General features: G+C 47.5%; 1 protein-coding gene across 1 annotated transcript in view; it reads left to right on the top strand.

Annotated features, from left to right (window-relative positions):
* Window positions 1-1,188: 1,188 nt before the first annotated feature.
* LOC139254637 (Fc receptor-like protein 2) overlaps window positions 1,189-19,972 on the top strand; it is a 37,112-nt gene continuing 18,328 nt past the window's right edge. Inside the window, exons 1-4 of the mRNA XM_070873755.1 lie at window positions 1,189-1,435; window positions 4,147-4,434; window positions 11,047-11,313; window positions 17,423-17,716. Of these exons, the coding sequence (XP_070729856.1) occupies window positions 1,189-1,435; window positions 4,147-4,434; window positions 11,047-11,313; window positions 17,423-17,716 (1,096 nt within the window). The remainder of the gene's footprint in view (window positions 1,436-4,146; window positions 4,435-11,046; window positions 11,314-17,422; window positions 17,717-19,972) is intronic.

The following is a 19,972-nucleotide window of genomic DNA, read 5'->3' as shown; positions in this document are numbered from 1 at the left end:
GGATGTTGCACTGGAGAGGGTACAGAGGAGATTTACCAGGATGTTGCACTGGAGAGGGTGCAGAGGAGATTTACCAGGATGTTGCACTGGAGAGGGTACAGAGGAGATTTACCAGGATGTTGCACTGGAGAGGGTACAGAGGAGATTCACCAGGATGTTGCACTGGAGAGGGTACAGAGGAGATTCACCAGGATGTTGCACTGGAGAGGGTACAGAGGAGATTCACCAGGATGTTGCACTGGAGAGGGTACAGAGGAGATTTACCAGGATGTTACACTGGAGAGGGTACAGAGGAGATTTACCAGGATGTTGCACTGGAGAGGGTACAGAGGAGAGTAACCAGGATGTTGCACTAGAGAGGGTACAGAGGAGATTTACCAGGATGTTGCACTGGAGAGGGTACAGAGGAGATTTACCAGGATGTTGCACTAGAGAGGGTACAGAGGAGATTTACCAGGATGTTGCACTAGAGAGGGTACAGAGGAGATTTACCAGGATGTTACACTGGAGAGGGTACAGAGGAGATTTACCAGGATGTTGCACTGGAGAGGGTACAGAGGAGAGTAACCAGGATGTTGCACTAGAGAGGGTACAGAGGAGATTTACCAGGATGTTGCACTGGAGAGGGTACAGAGGAGATTTACCAGGATGTTGCCTGGACTGGAGAATTTTGGCGACGAGGAAAGATTGGATAGGCTGGGGTTGTGTCCTTTGGAACAGAGGAGGCTGAGGGGAGACATGATTGAGGTGTATAAAATGATGAGGCGGGTGGATAGAGTGGATAGGACGGACCTGTTTCCCTTGGCAGGGGGGTCAACAACCAGGGGGCGTGGATTGACAGTAATTGGGGGGGTGGGTTTAGAGGGAAATGTCTTCACCCAGAGAGGGGTGGGGGTCTGGGGCAGGGTCTGGGACGGAACTCACGGCCTGAAAGGGCGGTCGAGGCAGAAACCCTCACCACAGCAGGCAGTGCACCTTGAAGAGCCGTATGCTACAGAGCGAGGGAGCGAGAGCGGGAAAGTGGGATTGGGCCGGGATGGCTCTCGGTCTGCCGGCGCCAGGCGGACACGATGGGTCCGACGTGGCCTCCTCCCGCCCGGTAAACTGCGAGCATTCTATCAATTTCAACCCAACTTAATTTCCATTCGTTTTCTGTTGAACACAGAGGTTACGGTACCATTTCTGGCAATGGACCCTCCCTGGGAGACTTTCCTAACTGGAGACCAGATCACTCTGACATGTGATCCCGCGAGTTGGCTTGGCTCCGCAAAATACGTGTGGAATATTAATGATCAGGGCGACAAGGCCGGGAACAAAACGTATTTCATCGGGACAGCAACAAAGAACGATAGCGGACACTACAAATGTAAAGTCAAGTCAACCCCACCAACACCAGATGATCCATACAGTAACACCATTCTTGTGAACGTAACTGGTAATTAATACGGGACTCGGAACTGATTCAATGTTTTAACCACTCCCAATCTCATAGAATCATAGAACAGTTAAAGCGAAAGAGCTGGCCAATTCGGCCCCTCGAGTCCCTGATGTCTCTCAGCCAGTCCCTCGCCCCACCCCCCGCGCTTTCCCCATCGCTCCGACAATTCATTTCCTTCAGCTACTTATCCAATTCCCCTTTACAAAGTCACGATTGAGATCGCCTCCATAGAAACACAGAAACATAGACAATAGGTGCAAGAGCAGGTCATTGGGCCCTTCGAGCCTGCCCCACCATTCAATATGATAATGGCTGATCATTCCCTCAGTACCCCACTCCTGCCTTCTCTCCATACCCCCCTGATCCCTTTAGCCGTAAGGGCCACATCTAACTCCCTTTTGAATATATCCAACGAACTGGCCCCAACAACTTTCTGTGGTAGAGAATTCCACAGGTTCACAATTCTCTGGGTGAAGAAGTTTCTCCTCATCTCGGTCCTAAATGGCTTACCCCTTATCCTTAGACTGTGAGCCCTGGTTCTGGACTTCCCCAACATCGGGAACGTTCTTCCTGCATCTAACCTGTCCAGTCCCGTCAGAATCTTGTAAGTTTCTATGAGGTCCCCTCTCATCCTTCGAAACTCCAGTGTATAAAGACCCAGTTGATCCAGTCTCTCCTCATATGTCAGTCCCGCCATCCCGGGAATCAGTCTGGTGAACATTCGCTGCACTCCCTCAATAGCAAGAATGTCCTTCCTCAGATTAGGAGACCAAAACTGTACACAATACTCCAGGTGAGACCTCACCAAGGCCCTGTACAACTGTAGTAACACCTCCCTGCTCCTATACTCAAATCCTCTCGCGATGAAGGCCAACATACCATTTGCCTTCTTCACCGCCTGCTGTACCTGCATGCCAACTTTCAATGACTGATGTCCCATGACACCCAGGTCTCGTTGCACCTCCCCTTTTCCTAATCTGCCACCATTCAGATAATATTCTGCCTTCCTGTTTTTGCCCCCAAAGTGGATAACCTCACATTTATCCACAATTATACTGCATCTGCCATGCATTTGCCCACTCGCCCATTTAAAACTGAGATGAGGAGGAATTTCTTCTCTCAGAGGGTTGTAAATCTGTGGAACTCGCTGCCTCAGAGAGCTGTGGAAGCCGGGACATTGAATATATTTAAGACCGAGATAGACAGTTCCTTAACCGATAAGGGGGCGGGCAGGGAAGTGGAGCTGGGTCCATGATCGGATCAGCCATGATCGTATTAAATGGCGGAGCAGGCTCGAGGGGCCGAATGGCTGACTCCTGCTCCTATTCCTCATGTTCTTTTGTTCCTGACATCACCACTGAACGGCCTGGTTCTCATTTTAAGGTTACGCCGCTTTGTTTTGGACAGCACTTCGCCCTCACCCGTAGAAAACAGTTTTTCTCTGTCTAACCCATCAACATTTCTAACCACCTTAAAGACACCAAATTATTTCGCCCCTTAATGTTCGATGTTCGAGGGAATACAAGCAGAGTCTATTCAACCTGACTTCATAATTTAACCCCTTTTAGCCCAGGTATTATTCTGATGTGTCTACGCTGCTCCCAGGCAATATAACCTTCCAGATTTGAGGTGCGCAGAACAGTGCACTGTTACTCCAGATGCGTACTGACCAGAGCTGTAGAATAACATCAGAACATAAGAAATAGGGGCAGGAGTGGGCCATTCGGCCCCTCGAACCTGCTCCGCCATTTAATACGATCGTGGCTGATCCGATCATGGACCCAGCTCCACTTCCCTGCCCGCCCCCTTATCGGTTAAGGAACTGTCTATCTCCGTCTTAAATATATTCAATGTCCCGGCTTCCACAGCTCTCTGAGGCAGCGAGTTCCACAGATTTACAACCCTCTGAGAGAAGAAATTCCTCCTCATCTCAGTTTTAAATGGGCGGCCCCTTATTCTAAGACCATGCCCCCTAGTTCTAGTCTCCCCCCATCAGTGGAAACATCCTCTCTGCATCCACCTTGTCGAGCCCCCTCATAATCTGATATGTTTCGATAAGATCACCTCTCATTCTTCTGAACTCCAATGAGTAGATGCCCAACCTCCTCAACCTTTCCTCATAAGTCAACCCCCTCATCCCCGGAATCAACCGAGTGAACCTTCTCTGAACTGCCTCCAAAGCAAAGTATATCCTTTCGTAAATACGGAGAGCAAAACTGCACGCAGTACTCCAGGTGTGGCCTCACCAATACCCTGTATAACTGGAGCAAGACTTCCCTGCTTTTATACTCCATCCCCTTTGCAATAAAGGCCAAGATACCATTGGCCCTTCCTGATCACTTGCTGTACCTGCATACTATCCTTTTGTGTTTCATGTACAAGTAACCCCCAGGTCCCGCTGTACTGCGGCACTTTGCAATCTTTCTCCATTTAAATAATAACTTGCTCTTTGATTTTGTTTCTGCCAAAGTGCATGACCTCACACTTTCCCACATTATACTCCATCGGCCAAATTTTTGCCCACTCACTGAGCCTGTCTGTGTCCTTTTGCAGATTTTGTGTCCTCCTCACACATTGCTTTTCCTCCCATCTTTGTATCGTCAGCAAACTTGGCTACGTTACACTCGGTCCCTTCTTCCAAGTCGCTAATATAGATTGTAAATAGTTGGGGCCCCAGCACTGATCCCCGATCATTTGTTTTTTGACAGATCCTGATTCGGAATTGATGATTAAGGTTGAGTCGGACAAACTGTGGGTGGAAGAAAGTCTGCAGTTGAGGTGCACATTCGCATATATTGTTGTCAATAAATGGATTTACAGATTTTACCGAGAAGGTTCCATGTTAACTGAAATTCGAACCGAGAACAACAGTATCGCGTTTGAAATGGAGCACGTTTATTTGGAGCATGGTGGCCGCTATCGGTGCGAAGTGATGTTTGTTGAATTTCCCAATGGACGTCGTTACTCGTCTGGGTACATCGCTGTGCGTGTTGCAGGTCAGTGTCACTTTATCAACAAACACAGGTCCCATCATCGCCCAATGGGGCTGAAATTCGTCTTGAGCGGAATGTTAAAATGGCAGCTGGGTTTGCACACTGCCCGATTTTACCTGCCATTACAACATCGAAACATAGAAAATAGTCGCAGGGGCAGGCCATTCGGCCCTTCGAGCCTGCTCCACCATTCAATATGATCATGGGTTGATCATTCCCTCAGTACCCCACTCCTGCCTTCTCTCCATACCCCCCTGATCCCTTTAGCCGTAAGGGCCACATCTAACTCCCTTTTGAATATATCCAACGAACTGGCCCCCAACAACTTTCTGTAGTCGGGAATTCCACAGGTTCACCACCCTCTGAGTGAAGAAGTTTCTCCTCATCTCAGTCCTAAATGGCTTACCCCTTATCCTTAGACTGTGAGCCCTGGTTCTGGACTTCCCCAACATCAGGAACATTCTTCCTGCATCTAACCTGTCCAGTCCTGTCAGAATTTTATATGTTTCTATGAGATCCCCCCCTCATTCTTCTAAATTCCAGTGAATACAGGCCCAATCAATTCAGTCACTCCTCAAACGTCTGGCATGCCATCCTGGGAATCAGTCTGGAGAACCTTCGCTGCACTCCCTCAATAGCAAGAAAGTCCTTCCTCAGATTAGGAGACCAAAACTGAACACAATATTCCAGGTGTGGTCTCACCAAGGCCCTCTACAACTGCAGTAAGACCTCCCTGCTCCTAAACTCAAATCCTCTCGCTATGAAGGCCAACATGCCATTTGCCTTCTTCACCGCCTGATGTACCTGCATGCCAACTTTCAATGACTGATGTACCATGACACCCAGGTCTCGTTGCACCTCCCCTTTTCCTAATCTGTCACCTTTCTGATAATATTCTGTCTTCGTGTTTTTGCCCCCAAAGTGGATAACCTCACATTTATCCACATTATACTGCATCTGCCATGTATTTGCCCCACTCACCTAACCTGTCCAAGTCACTCTGCGGCCTCATAGCATCCTCCTCACAGCTCACACCGCCACCCAACTTAGTGTCATCTGCAAACTTGGAGATATTACACTCAATTGAGAAGGAATTTCTTCTCCCAGAGGGTTGTGAATCTGTGGAATTCTCTGCCCAAGGAAGCAGTTGAGGCTAGCTCATTGAATGTATTCAAATCACAGATAGATCGATTTTTAACCAATAAGGGAAATAAGGGTTACGGGGAGCGGGCGGGTAAGTGGAGCTGAGTCCACGGCCAGATCAGCCATGATCTTGTTGAATGGCGGAGCAGGCTCGAGGGGCTAGATGGCCTACTCCTGTTCCTAATTCTTACGTTCTTATTCCTTCGTCTACATCTTTAATGTATATTGTAAAGAGCTGGGGTCCCAGCACTGAGCCCTGCAGCTCTCCACTAGTCACTGCCTGCCATTCTGAAAAGGACCCGTTTATCCCGACTCTCTGCTTCCTGTCTGCCGACCAGTTCTCTATCCACATCAGTACATTACCCCCAATACCATGTGCTTTAATTTTGCACACCAATCTCTTGTGTGGGACCTTGTCAAAAGCCTTTTGAAAGTCCAAATACACCACATCCACTGGTTCTCCCTTGTCCACTCTACTAGTTACATCCTCAAAAAATTCCAAATTTGTCGAGCATGATTTCCCTTTCATAAACCCATGCTGACTTGGACCGATCCTGTCACTGCTTTCCAAATGCGCTGCTATTTCATCTTTAATAATTGATTCCAACATTTTCCCCACCTCCGATGTCAGGCTAACCGGCCTGTTTTCTCTCTCCCTCCTTTTTTAAGAAGTGGATTCCAATCCATAGGAACAAACACAAGTCTTACCATCGCCCAGTGGGGCTGAAATTCGTCTTGAGTGGAATGTTAAAATGGCACTGACCGATTTTACCTGTCATTGAAGTTAATAGAAAAGTATTTCGAGAAATGCAAAACAACGTTTGTGCACAGCCATTTGTTGAACCTAGTGATTGTCTTTACCAAGAATTGCCTCCATTTAGGAAGCCATAATTCTTCGATGTTAACTAACCAAGAGAAATACCCATTACGTTTCCCATGGTGTCTGCTTTTGGAAGGATTTTCGGTCCGCCTTGAGGGTGCAGAAAACATTAACCAGATTGGTTCCAGGGATGAGAGTCTCCAGTGAAGTGGAGAGAGTAGAGAAGCTGGATTTGTTCTCCGTAGAGCAGAAAAGTTTAAAGGGGAGATTGACCAGGTGGTGAAGAAGGCAAACGGCATGTTGGTCTTCACAGCGAGGGGATTTGAGTACAGGGGCAGGGAGGTGTTGCTACAGTTGTACAGGGCATTGGTGAGACCACACCTGGAATATTGTTTACAGTTTTGGTCTCCTAATCTGAGGAAGGACATTCTTGCTATTGAGGGAGTGCAGCGAAGGTTCATCAGACTGATTCCCGGGATGGCAGGACTGACATATCAAGAAAGACTGGATCGACTGGGCTAATGTTCACTGGAATTTAGAAGAATGAGAGGGGACCTCATAGAAACATATAAAATTCTGACGGGATTGGAAAGGTTAGACGCAGGAAGAATGCTCCAGCAAGGTTCTGTGCTGGGGCCCCAGCTGTTTACATTGTACATTAATGATTTAGACGAGGGGATTAAAAGTAATATCTCCAAATTTGCGGATGACACTAAGTTGGGTGGCAGTGTGAGCTGTGAGGAGGATGCTATGAGGCTGCAGAGTGACTTGGATAGGTTAGGTGAGTGGGCAAATGCATGGCAGATGAAGTATAATGTGGATAAATGTGAGGTTATCCACTTTGGTGATATAAACAGAGAGACAGACTATTATCTGAATGGTGACAGATTAGGAAAAAGGGAGGTGCAACGAGACCTGGGTGTCATGGTACATCAGTCATTGAAGGTTATCATGCAGATACAGCAGGCGGTTAAGAAAGCAAATGGCATGTTGGCCTGCATAGCGAGGGGATTTGAGTACAGGGGCAGGGAGGTGTTGCTACAGTTGTACAGGGCCTTGGTGAGGCCACACCTGGAGTATTGTGTACAGTTTTGGTCTCCTAACCTGAGGAAGGACATTCTTGCTATTGAGGGAGTGCAGCGAAGGTTCACCAGACTGATTCCCGGGATAGCAGGACTGAACTATCAAGAAAGACTGGATCAGCTGGGCTTGTATTCACTGGAGTTCAGAAGAATGAGAGGGGACCTCATAGAAACGTTTAAAATTCTGATGGGTTTAGACAGGTTAGATGCAGGAAGAACGTTCCCGATGTTGGGGAAGTCCAGAACCAGGGGTCACAGTCTAAGGATAAGGGGTAAGCCATTTAGGACCGAGATGAGGAGAAACTTCTTCACTCAGAGAATTGTGAACCTGTGGAATTCTCTACCACAGAAAGTTGTTGGGGGCCAATTCACTAAATATATTCAAAAGGGAGTTAGATGTGGCCCTTACGGCTAAAGGGATCAGGAGGTATGGAGAGAAGGCAGGAGTGGGGTACTGAGGGAATGATCAGCCATGATCATATTGAATGATGGTGCAGGCTCGAAGGGCCCAATGGTTTGCCCCTGCACCTATTTTCTCTGTTTCTATATAAAAAATATATCATATAAACACATCAAATAAATAATAAAAACAGTATAATGCCATTTAATTCAATATTGTGAGCACAAAAGTAATTTTTTGAAAAATGAAGTTACATATTTGAACAGGGCAACCCTAAACTTCCCTTATTGAATCATGTTCATGTATAAATGATTGATAAAACATCTGTTTTTTAACCCTCTTACGCAGGTAGTAGCAGGCCCAAGGCCTGTTTTTTCCAGAGGTAAGAATTTCCCGACCATCCGTTGGGCCAATAGTCTAGCTGTCTGTCTGTGGAGGTACTTTTCCCGGGGATGCGTATAATCTGTCAGGAGATTTGTTGACAGATCACAAGTTCCAGGTTTCCATGTCTATGCAGCTCATACGTCAGAATATCAGAAATAGGGGCAGGAGTGGGCTATTCGGCCCCTCGAGCCTGCTCCGCCATTTAATACGATCATGGCTGATCCGATCATGGACACAGCTCCACTTCCCTGCCCGCCCCCTTATCGGTTAAGAAACTCTCTATCTCTGTCTTAAATATATTCAATGTCCCGGCTTCCACAGCTCTCTGAGGCAGCGAATTCCACAGATCTACAACCCTCTGAGAGAAGAAATTCCTCCTCATCTCAGTTTTAAATGGGCAGCCCCTTATTCTAAGACCATGCCCCCTAGTTCTAGTCTCCCCCATCAGTGGGAACATCCTCTCTGCATCCACCTTGTCGAGCCCCCCTCATAATCTGATACGTTTCGATAAGATCACCTCTCATTCTTCTGAATTCCAATGAGTAGAGGCCCAACCTCCTCAACCTTTCCTCATAAGTCAACCCCCTCATCCCCGGAATCAACCGAGTGAACCTTCTCTGAACTGCCTCCAAAGCAAAGTATATCCTTTCGTAAATACGGAGAGCAAAACTGCACGCAGTACTCCAGGTGTGGCCTCACCAATACCCTGTATAACTGGAGCAAGACTTCCCTGCTTTTATACTCCATCCCCTTTGCAATAAAGGCCAAGATACCATTGGCCCTTCCTGATCACTTGCTGTACCTGCATACTAACCTTTTGTGTTTCATGCACAAGTAACCCCCAGGTCCCGCTGTACTGCGGCACTTTGTAATCTTTCTCCAGTTAAACAATAACTTGCTCTTTGATTTTTTTTCTGCCCAAGTGCATGACCTCACACTTTCCCACATTATACTCCATCGGCCAAATTTTTGCCCACTCACTGAGCCTGTCTGTGTCCTTTTACAGATTTTTTGTGTCCTCCTCACACATTGCTTTTCCTCCCATAGCTGCTGCAAATTACGGCCAATTATTTGCTTATACATTAACTTTACGAATTATTCTAAACCTTGCCATTGAAGTTTGTTCAAGGCAAATATTGCACCAGCCATATGTTGGAATTTATATTGCATTGAGTTCGATGGACTGAATATTGGGAATCACCCCTTATGCACTCCCACGGAAATGACAGGCTGGATGCAGAGAGGATGTTCCCACTGATGGGGGAGACTAGAACTAGGGGGCATGGTCTTAGAATAAGGGGCCGCCCATTTAAAACTGAGATGAGGAGGAATTTCTTCTCTCAGAGGGTTGTAAATCTGTGGAACTCGCTGCCTCAGAGAGCTGTGGAAGCCGGGACATTGAATATATTTAAGGTGGAGATAGACAGTTTCTTAACCGATAAGGGAGTGAAGGGTTATGGGGGGCGTGCAGGGAAGTGGAGCTGAGTCCATGATCAGATCAGCCATGATCGTATTAAATGGCGGAGCAGGCTCGAGGGGCCGAATGGCCGACTCCTGCTCCTATTTCTTATGGTGACACGGATTGAGAACTGGTTGTCAGACAGGAAGCAAAGAGTAGGAGTAAATGGGTACTTTTCAGAAAGGCAGGCAGTGACTAGTGGGGTACCGCAAGGTTCTGTACTGGGGCCCCAGCTGTTTACATTGTACATTAATGATTTAGACGATGGGATTAAATGTAGTATCTCCAAATTTGCGGATGACACTAAGTTGGGTGGCAGTGTGAGCTGCGAGGAGGATGCTATGAGGCTGCAGAGTGACTTGGATAGGTTAGGTGAGTGGGCAAATGCATGGCAGATGAAGTATAATGTGGATAAATGTGAGGTTATCCACTTTGGTGGTAAAAACAGAGAGGCTGACTATTATCTGAATGGTGACAGATTAGGAAAAGGGGAGGTGCAACGAGACCTGGGTGTCATGGTACATCAGTCATTGAAGGTTGGCATGCAGGTACAGCAGGTGGTTAAGAAAGCAAATGGCATGTTGGCCTTCATAGCGAGGGGATTTGAGTATAGGGGCAGGGAGGTGTTGCTACAGTTGTACAGGGCCTTGGTGAGTCCACACCTGGAGTATTGTGTACAGTTTTGGTCTCCTAACCTGAGGAAGGACATTCTTTCTATTGAGGGAGTGCAGCGAAGATTCACCAGACTGATTCCCGGGATGGCGGGACTGTTTATCAAGAAAGACTGGATCAACTGGGCTTGTATTCACTGGAGTTCAGAAGAATGAGAGGGGACCTCAGAGAAACGTTTAAAATTCTGACGGGACTGGACAGGTTAGATGCAGGAACAATGTACCCAATGTTGGGGAAGTCCAGACCAGGGCTCACAGTCTCAGGATAAGGGGTAAGCCATTTAGGACCGAGATGAGGAGAAACTTCTTCACCCAGAGAGTGGTGAACCTGTGGAATTCTCTACCACAGAAAGTAGTTGAGGCCAGTTCACGAAATATATTCAAAAAGGAGTGAGATGAAGTCCTTACTACTCGGGGGATCAAGGGTGAGAAAGCAGGAATGGGGTACTGAAGTTGAATGTTCAGCCATGAACTCATTGAATGGCGGTGCAGGCTCGAAGGGCCGAATGGCCTACTCCTGCACCTATTTTCTATGTTTCTATGGTCTTATGTACCACCCACTTAACTTGCTTTCATTTCGAACAAACGTGAGTGTTACTTTGGAATACGCAGTGGTCTGTAAAAGCCGTTTTGATTTCGCTCTTGGTCCGTTGCAGAAAGTCCAGTTAGCCTCGATGTGAAGCCCAAAACACCAAGGGTCGGAGACACTGTCGAACTGCGCTGTGTTTGCACAGAAAGCCGCATGTCTGGGAGCAGAACGTATTCCTTCTACAGGAACAAGACCCTTGTGAAGTCTGCTTCTGGCATTCCCGAAGTCTATCGAATCCAACGAGCGACCGTGATGGATTCCGACTGGTATCATTGTGCAATTCGCTGGGATCCTGATACCTACCCATCCAGGCGGGTGGAAATCACCGTTAAAAGTGAGTACAGGAAAGGATTTCTTTGCTCGGGAGGCTTTAAGCTTCCCACTGCTCCCTCCAGCACTGGGAGTATCTTCCGACTCATATCACCGTCTATTCCGCCCAGAATTTGCGGTCAGTCGCGAAGCAGAGGCATTCACAAGCAGTCCCGAATTAAACGTCACACCGACACCTCATGACCCCTGTATTGATAATTCCTGCCTCTCCGATGCCTAATGTACCCAAGTTTGCCGATGATACAAAGATATATATCCAAGTTTGCCAATGATACATTAAAAACATGAGGAATAGGAGCAGGAGTGGTCCATTCGGCCCCTCGAGCCTGCTCCGCCATTTAATACCATCGTGGCTGATCCCATCATGGACCCAGCTCCACTTCCCTGCCCGCCCCCTTATCGGTTAAGGAACTGTCTATCTCTGTCTTAAATATATTCAATGTCCCGGCTTCCACAGCTCTCTGAGGCAGCGAGTTCCACAGATTTACAACCCTCTGAGAGAAGAAATTCCTCCTCATCTCAGTTTTAAATGGGCGGCCCCTTATTCTAAGACCATGCCCCCTAGTTCCAGTCTCCCCCATCAGTGGAAACATCCTCTCTGCATCCACCTTGTCGAGCCCCCCTCATAATCTGATATGTTTCGATAAGATCACCTCTCATTCTTCTGAATTCCAATGAGTAGAGGCCCAACCTCCTCAACCTTTCCTCATAAGTCAACCCCCCTCATCTCCGGAATCAACCGAGTGAACCTTCTCTGAACTGCCTCCAAAGCAAAGTATCTCCTTTCGTAAATACGGAGAGCAAAACTGTGCACGCAGTACTCCAGGTGTGGCCTCACCAATACCCTGTATAACTGGAGCAAGACCTCCCTGCTTTTATACTCCATCCCCTTTGCAATAAAGGCCAAGATACCATTGGCCTTCCTGATCACTTGCTGTACCTGCATACTAACCTTTTGTGTTTCATGTACAAGTAACCCCCAGGTCCCGCTGTACTGCGGCACTTTGCAATCTTTCTGCATTTAAATAATAACTTGCTCTTTGATTTTTTTCTGCCAAAGTGCATGACCTCATACTTTCCAACATTATAATCCATCTGACCTCGATCCGATGATTCAAGGAAAGGTATTTATCCAAGTTTGCCGATGATAGAAAGATAGGTATTGTTGGATAAGTAAACTTGTATTTACTCTGTACAGCCACCAGAGAGCTCATCCTCTGGAGTCCTAAGGGATCCCATAATCCCTTGGGAGCACAGGTATTTAAGGAGGCCTCACAGGTTGGAGAGGCTCTCTGGAGACCTCCAATAAAGGATTGCGGTCACACTTTACTTTGAGCTCAATGTTCAGTCTGACTCTTTGTCCATACATAACAGGCATATATTGATGTTTGCCAATGATACAAAGGGAGATATATTTCGACGTTTGCTGATGATACAAAGCGAGGTCGTCATACAAGTTTCAGTTCAATGCACTTATTTAAGTTTTTGAAATTTTGAAGTTGTGATTAAAATGGATACATTATACAGAGCACATTGTCATTTTATAAGACGAGGATTGTAGAAATTGAACAATCGGATTTCAGTCTTTTTCCATCGAACACCCTCTGTGTTCATACATTGAGGATTGTTTGAAAATCTCAGCGCGTTATTCATTTAGTTCAATTTTCTGTCTTTACTTCCTCTGAAGCACTGTCTGTTCGCCATTCTGTCTCTATAATAAGGGGGATACCCTTCCATTACAGCGGGTACAAGCTATCGGGCACAATATATCGTACTCCCCTGGTCCCCCTCCCGTCAATCAGGTTATTCGAGGTTTATCATTGCAATCGGTGGGTTATGGGCTGAAAGATATTTCCACAAATTTGGCCGATGGAGTAGAATGTGGGAAAGTGTGAGGTCATGCACTTTGGCAGAAAAAAATCACAGAGCAAGTTATTATTTAAATGCAGAAAGATTGCAAAGTGCTGCAGTACAGCGGGACCTGGGGGTTACTTGTACATGAAACAAAAAGGTTAGTATGCAGGTACAGCAAGTGATCAGGAAGGGCCAATGGTATCTTGGCCTTTATTGCAAAGGGGATGGAGTATAAAAGCAGGGAAGTCTTGCTCCAGTTATACAGGGTATTGGTGAGGCCACACCTGGAGTACTGCGTGCAGTTTTGCTCTCCGTATTTACGAAAGGATATACTTTGCTTTGGAGGCAGTTCAGAGAAGGCTCACTCGGTTGATTCCGGAGATGAGGGGGTTGACTTATGAGGAAAGGTTGAAGCGGTTGGGCCTCTACTCATTGGAGTTCAGAAGAATGAGAGGCGATTTTATCGAGACGTATCAGATTATGAGGGGGCTCGACAAGGTGGATGCAGAGAGGATGTTCCCACTGATGGGGGAGACTAGAACTAGGGGACATGGTCTTAGAATAAGGGGCCGCCCATTTAAAACTGAGATGAGGAGGAATTTCTTCTCTCAGAGGGTTGTAAATCTGTGGAATTCGCTGCCTCAGAGAGCTGTGGAAGCCGGGACATTGAATATATTTAAGACAGAGATAGGCAGTTTCTTAACCGATAAGGGGACGGGCAGGGAAGTGGAGCTGTGTCCATGATCGGATCAGCCACGATCGTATTAAATGGCGGAGCAGGCTCGAGGGGCCGAATGGCCCACTGCTGCTCCTATTTCTTATGTTATGCTCTTAAGCGATTGTGACTCTGATCATGTGATTTTGCAGACATATAACTTGTTGCATGCAACTTATTCCTACATGACTATGTTAGTTTATATACCTTTCCATCACATATATCCATTACTTAGATATGGGTGCGCCGGGCACCATTTAAACTTTGCAGATGACACAAAACTTGGGAGTGTGAGGATGAGTTGAGGAGAGACTACAAGAGGATATCGACAGGCTGGTGGGATGGGGCGACAAGTGGCAGATACAGTTTACTGCAGGAAAATGTGAGGTGATACATTTTGGGAGAGTCAGTACAAACTACAGGGTACAATCCTAATAGGGAATTATAGACCGGTTAGCCTGACATCGGAGGTGGGGAAAATGTTGGAATCAATTATTAAAGATGAAATAGCAGCGCATTTGGAAAGCAGTGACAGGATCAGTCCAAGTCAGCATGGATTTATGAAAGGGAAATCATGCTTGACAAATCTTCTAGAATTTTTTGAGGATGTAACTAGTAGAGTGGACAAGGGAGAGCCAGTGGATGTGGTGTATTTGGACTTTCAAAAGGCTTTTGACAAGGTTCCACACAATCGATTGGTGTGCAAAATTAAAGCACATGATATTGGGGGTAATGTACTGAAGTGGATAGAGAACTGGTTGGCAGACAGGAAGCAGAGAGTCGGGATAAACGGGTCCTATTCAGAATTGCAGGCAGTGACTAGTGGAGTGCCGCAGGGTTCAGTGCTGGGACCCCAGCTATTTACAATATACATTAATGATTTAGATGAAGGAATTGAGTTTAATATCTCTAAGTTTGCAGATGACACTAAGCTGGGTGGCGGTGTGAGCTGTGTGGAGGATGCTAAGAGGCTGCAGGGTGACTTGGACAGGTTAGGTGAGTGGGGCAAATACATGGCAGATGCAGTATAATGTGGATAAATGTGAGGTTATCCACTTTGGGGGCAAAAACAGGAAGGCAGAATATTATCTGAATGGCGACAGATTAGGAAAAGGGGAGGTGCAACGAGACCTGGGTGTCATGGTACATCAGTCACTGAAGGTTGGCATGCAGGTGCAGCAGGCAGTGAAGAAGGCAAATGGCATGTTGGCCTTCATAGCGAGAGGATTTGAGTATAGGAGCAGGGAGGTCTTACTGCAGTTGTACAGGGCGTTGGTGAGGCCACACCTGGAATATTGTGTACAGTTTTGGTCTCCTAATCTGAGGAAGGACATTCTTGCTATTGAGGGAGTGCAGCGAAGGTTCACCAGACTGATTCCTGGGATGGCAGGACTGACATATGGAGAAAGACTGGATCGACTAGGCTTATATTCACTGGTATTTAGAAGAATGAGAGGGGATCTCATAGAAACATGTAAAATTCTGACGGGACTGGATAGGTTAGAGGCAGGAAGAACGTTCCCGATGTTGGGGATGTCCAGAACCAGGGCTCACAGTCTAAGGATAAGGGGTAAGCCATTTAGGACCGAGATGAGGAGAAACTTCTTCACTCAGAGAATTGTGAACCTGTGGAATTCTCTACCACAGAAAGTTGTTGAGGGCCAGTTCGTTGGATATATTCAAAAGGGAGTTAGATGTGGCCCTTACGGCTAAAGGGATCAGGGGGTGTGGAGAGAAGGCAGGAGTGGGGTACTGAGGGAATGATCAGCCATGATCATATTGAATGGTGGTGCAGGCTCGAAGGGCCCAATGGCCTGCCCCTGCATCTATTTTCTATGTTTCTAAAGAGGGTGCATGAACAGAAAGATCTGGGGGTTGTATATCCACAAAGCGAAGGTGACAGGGCAGGTTGTGATCGAGGCTAAGCCCACATACGGGATCCTGTGCTCTGTAAACTCAAGGCGTCGCGAACAAACACAAGGAAATTGTGATGTGCCTGTCGAAAACTAGTTTCGGCCTCAACTGGTGCATTGTGGCCAAATCTGCGCCCCGCACTTTCGGGAGGACGCCAAGGCCTTCGAGAGGGTGCAGAGGGCGATTGACTAGAATGGTTCCAGGGATGAGATGACTTCAGTGACTGGAGAAGCTGGGTTAATTCTCCTTGGAGCAGAGAAGGTCGAGAGGAGATTCGATCGAGGCGTTCACAATCACGAGGCGTCCGGACGGAGCACGATCGAGGGAAAGGGTTCCCGTTGGCGGAAGGGTCAGGAACCAGAGTATACGGAAAGGCGTAATGAGGGTGAACCTTTTTACGCAGCGAGTGGTTAGGATCTGGAATATGTGGAGCCTGAGGGGATGGTGGGGACAGACTCACTGGCTTTCAAAAGCAGTTTTGGAGAAGTAACATAGAAACATGGAAAATAGGTGCAGGAGTGGGCCATTCGGCCCTTCGAGCCTGCACCGCCATTCAATGAGTTCATGGCTGAACATGCAACTTCAGTACCCCATTCCTGCTTTCTCACCATACCCCTTGATCCCTCGAGTAGTAAGGACTTCATCTAACTCCTTTTTGAATATATTTAGTGAATTGGCCTCAACAACTTTCTGTGGTAGAGAATTCCACAGGTTCACCACTCTCTGGGTGAAGAAGTTTCTCCTCATCACGATCCTAAATGGCTTCCCCCTTATCCTTAGACTGTGATCCCTGGTTCTGGACTTCCCCAACATTGGGAACATTCTACATTCAGATAATAGTCTGTCTCTCTGTTTTTACCACCAAAATGGATAACCTCACATTTATCCACATTATACTTCATCTGCCATGCATTTGCCCACTCACCTAACCTATCCAAGTCACCCTGCAGCCTCATAGCATCCTCCTCGCAGCTCACACTGCCACCCAACTTTGTGTCATCCGCAAATTTGGAGATACTACATTTAATCCCCTCGACTAAATCATTAATGTACAATGTAAACAGCTGGGGCCCCAGCACAGAACCCTAGGGTTCTGGAACTCAGAATGTTTAAAATTCTGAGGGGTTTAGACAGGTTAGATGCAGGTAGAATGTTCCCGATGTTGGGGAAGTCCAGAACCAGGGATCACAGTCTAAGGATAAGGGGTCGGCCATTTAGGACTGAGATGAGGAGAAACTTCTTCACTCAGAGAGTGGTGAACCTGTGGAATTCTCTACCACAGGAAGTTGTTGAGGCCAATTCACTAAATATATTCAAAAAGGAGTTAGATGTCGTCCTTACGACTCGGTGGATCAAGGGGTATGGCGAGAAAGCAGGAATGGGGCATTGAAGTTGCCATGAACTCATTGAATGGCAGTGCAGGCTCGAAGGGCCGAATGGCCTACTCCTGCACCTATTTTCTATGTTTCTATGGTTCTATGAGATCCCCTCTCATTCTACCTGAAGGAAAATAGATTGCAGGGCTGGGGAGCAAAAGGCGGGGGAGTGGGACTGGCTGAAGTGGTCTTGCAGAGAGTCAGCCATGGGCTTTCGAGTGACCTCCTGTGACTGTGATTGAATATATTTGCAGGAATTCCAGTCTCCGATGTCCGGCTAAGCCTCACTCCGAGCCACGGCACCGTTCGAGAAGGCAGGAGTCTGACGCTGACTTGCTTGGTGGCCGAAGGTTCAACACCATTGACGTACGCCTGGTACAGAGGAGGTTCACTGTTCCACCAAGAGAACGCCTCCAGCAGAGAACTGGCGTTCAAAATCGACCGTTGCGACGAAAGCACAGAGGGCAGTTACAGCTGCGGCGTTTCCAACGAAGTGGAAGGAAAGCAAATCGCTATTCGCAGCCCGGAAGTTGATGTGGTGGTTCAAGGTGAGCAACAACGATGATGAGAATCAATCTGATAAAAAAAAAACACATTCCGGCCAAAAATCCCTTCCTCCCCGTGGTCCGTATGGCCTGCATACGGACCCGGGCAGGCATTGCAAAAGCCCGTTTTCAATGCGCAACGCGCATGCGCTGAAAAAGGTGCATGCGCAGAGAAATGTGCATGCGCAGAGAATTGCGCATGTGCAGAAAAGTGTGCATGCGCAGAAAACCAGCTTTTCCGATCGGTCAAGCGGTGAGCGTGACAGATTGTCCATATCCCCACATTCCCACGGCCAAGATTGCAGTATTTACCCATATCTTGCCCAGCAAATGTCCTCAAACCTCGTGCTTTGGAGGCAGTTCAGAGAAGGTTCACTCGGTTGATTCCGGAAATGAGGGAGTTGACTCATGAGGAAGGGTTGAGTAGGTTGGGCCTCTACTCACTGGAGTTCGGAAGAATGAGAGGTGATCTCATCGAAACGTATCAGATTATGAGGGGGCTCGACATGGTGGATGCAGAGAGGATGTTTCCACTGATGGGGGAGACTAGAACTAGAGGGCATGGTCTTAGAATAATGGGCCGCCCATTTAAAACTGAGATGAGGAGGAATTTCTTCTCTCAGAGGGTTGTAAATCTGTGGAATTCTCTGCCTCAGAGAGCTGTGGAAGTCGGGACATTGAATATATTTAAGACAGAGATAGACAGTTTCTTAACCGATAAGGGGGCGGGCAGGGAAGTGGAGCTGAGTCCATGATCGGATCAGCCACGATGGTATTAAATGGCGGAGCAGGCTCGAGGGGCCGAATGGCCCACTCCTGCTCCTATTTCTGATGTTCTGATGTTCTTGTAGCCTACTGTTACAGGTGTAAGAGTTTTAAAACAGAGATCAAACATAAAAAATGATATTAACAAAACACATTTAATTATCAAAAACCCTGCCCACACCATTACATTTATTTCAAAGCATAACATGTTAAAAAAACATTTTAAAAAATTGAAAAAATACGGATGTTTTTAATAATAATTCATAAATAACTAATTTAAATTAATGTTAAATATGTATTTTTCTATCATTTATTGACGTTTTGGATGTTTGAGTGGGGAGGGATTTCTCATTCATAACAACGTGAACATAGGCTTTACGCTTAACATCCGTAAGACAAAGGTCCTCCACCAGGCCTGTCCTCACCGTACAGCACTGTCCCCGAGTCATCAAGATCCACGGAGTGGCTATGGACAACGTGGACCATTTCCCAGACCTTGGGAGCCTCCTATCAACCAGAGCAGACATTGGCTACGAGGTCCAACACCGCCTCCAGTGCGCCAGTGCAGCCTTCGGCCGCCTGAGGAAAAGAGTGTTCGAAGACCAGGCCCTCAAATCCACCACCCAGCTCATGGTCTACAGGGCTGTAGTGATACCCACCTCCTGTATGGCCCAGAGACATGGACCATGTACAGTAGGTACCTCACCCCCACCACCCAGCCCATGGTCTTACAGGGCTGTAGTGATACCCGCCCTCCTGTATGGCTCAGAGACACGGACCATGTACAGTAGGTATCTCACCCCCAGCACCCAGCTCATGGTCTACAGGGCTGTAGTGATACCCACCCTCCTGTATGGCTCAGAACATGGACCATGTACAGTAGACACCTCAAGTCGCTGGAGAAATACCACCAACGCTGTCTCCACAATATCCTGCAAATCCCCCGGTAGGACAGACGCACCAACGTTAGCGTCCTCGACCAGGCCCAACATCCCCAGCATCGAAGCACTGACCACACTCGACCAGCTCCGCTGGGCGGGGCCACATTGTCCGCACGGCCCCCAGACACGAGACTCCCAAAGCAAGCACTCTACTCGGAACACCTTCACGGGCAAGCGAGCCAAAGGTGGGCAGAGGAAACGTTACAAGGGACCACCCCTCCCTGATAAAGTGCAACATCCCCACTCACACCTGGGAGTCCCTGGACCAAAAACCAGTCCGCCCTAAGTGGAGGAAGTATATCCGGGTGGGCGCTGAGCACCTCGAGTCTCGTCGCCGTGAGCGTGCAGAAAGCAAGCGCAGTCAGCGGAAGGAGCGTGCGGCAAACCAGTCCCACCCTCCCCTTCCCTCAACGTCTATCTGTCCCACCCTGTGACAGGGACTGTGGTTCCCGTATTGGACTGTTCAGTCACCCGAGAACTCGTGTTAGAGTGGGAGCAAGTCTTCCTCGATTCCGGGGGACTGCCTATGAACACGGAGAGTTCGTATGTGGGC

The sequence above is a fragment of the Pristiophorus japonicus genome, unplaced genomic scaffold (assembly GCF_044704955.1).
Source record: "Pristiophorus japonicus isolate sPriJap1 unplaced genomic scaffold, sPriJap1.hap1 HAP1_SCAFFOLD_560, whole genome shotgun sequence".
NCBI classification, from domain to species: Eukaryota; Metazoa; Chordata; class Chondrichthyes; family Pristiophoridae; genus Pristiophorus; species Pristiophorus japonicus.
The sequence above is the reverse complement of the archived record's forward strand: the minus strand, read 5'-3'. Positions and strand labels throughout refer to the sequence as shown.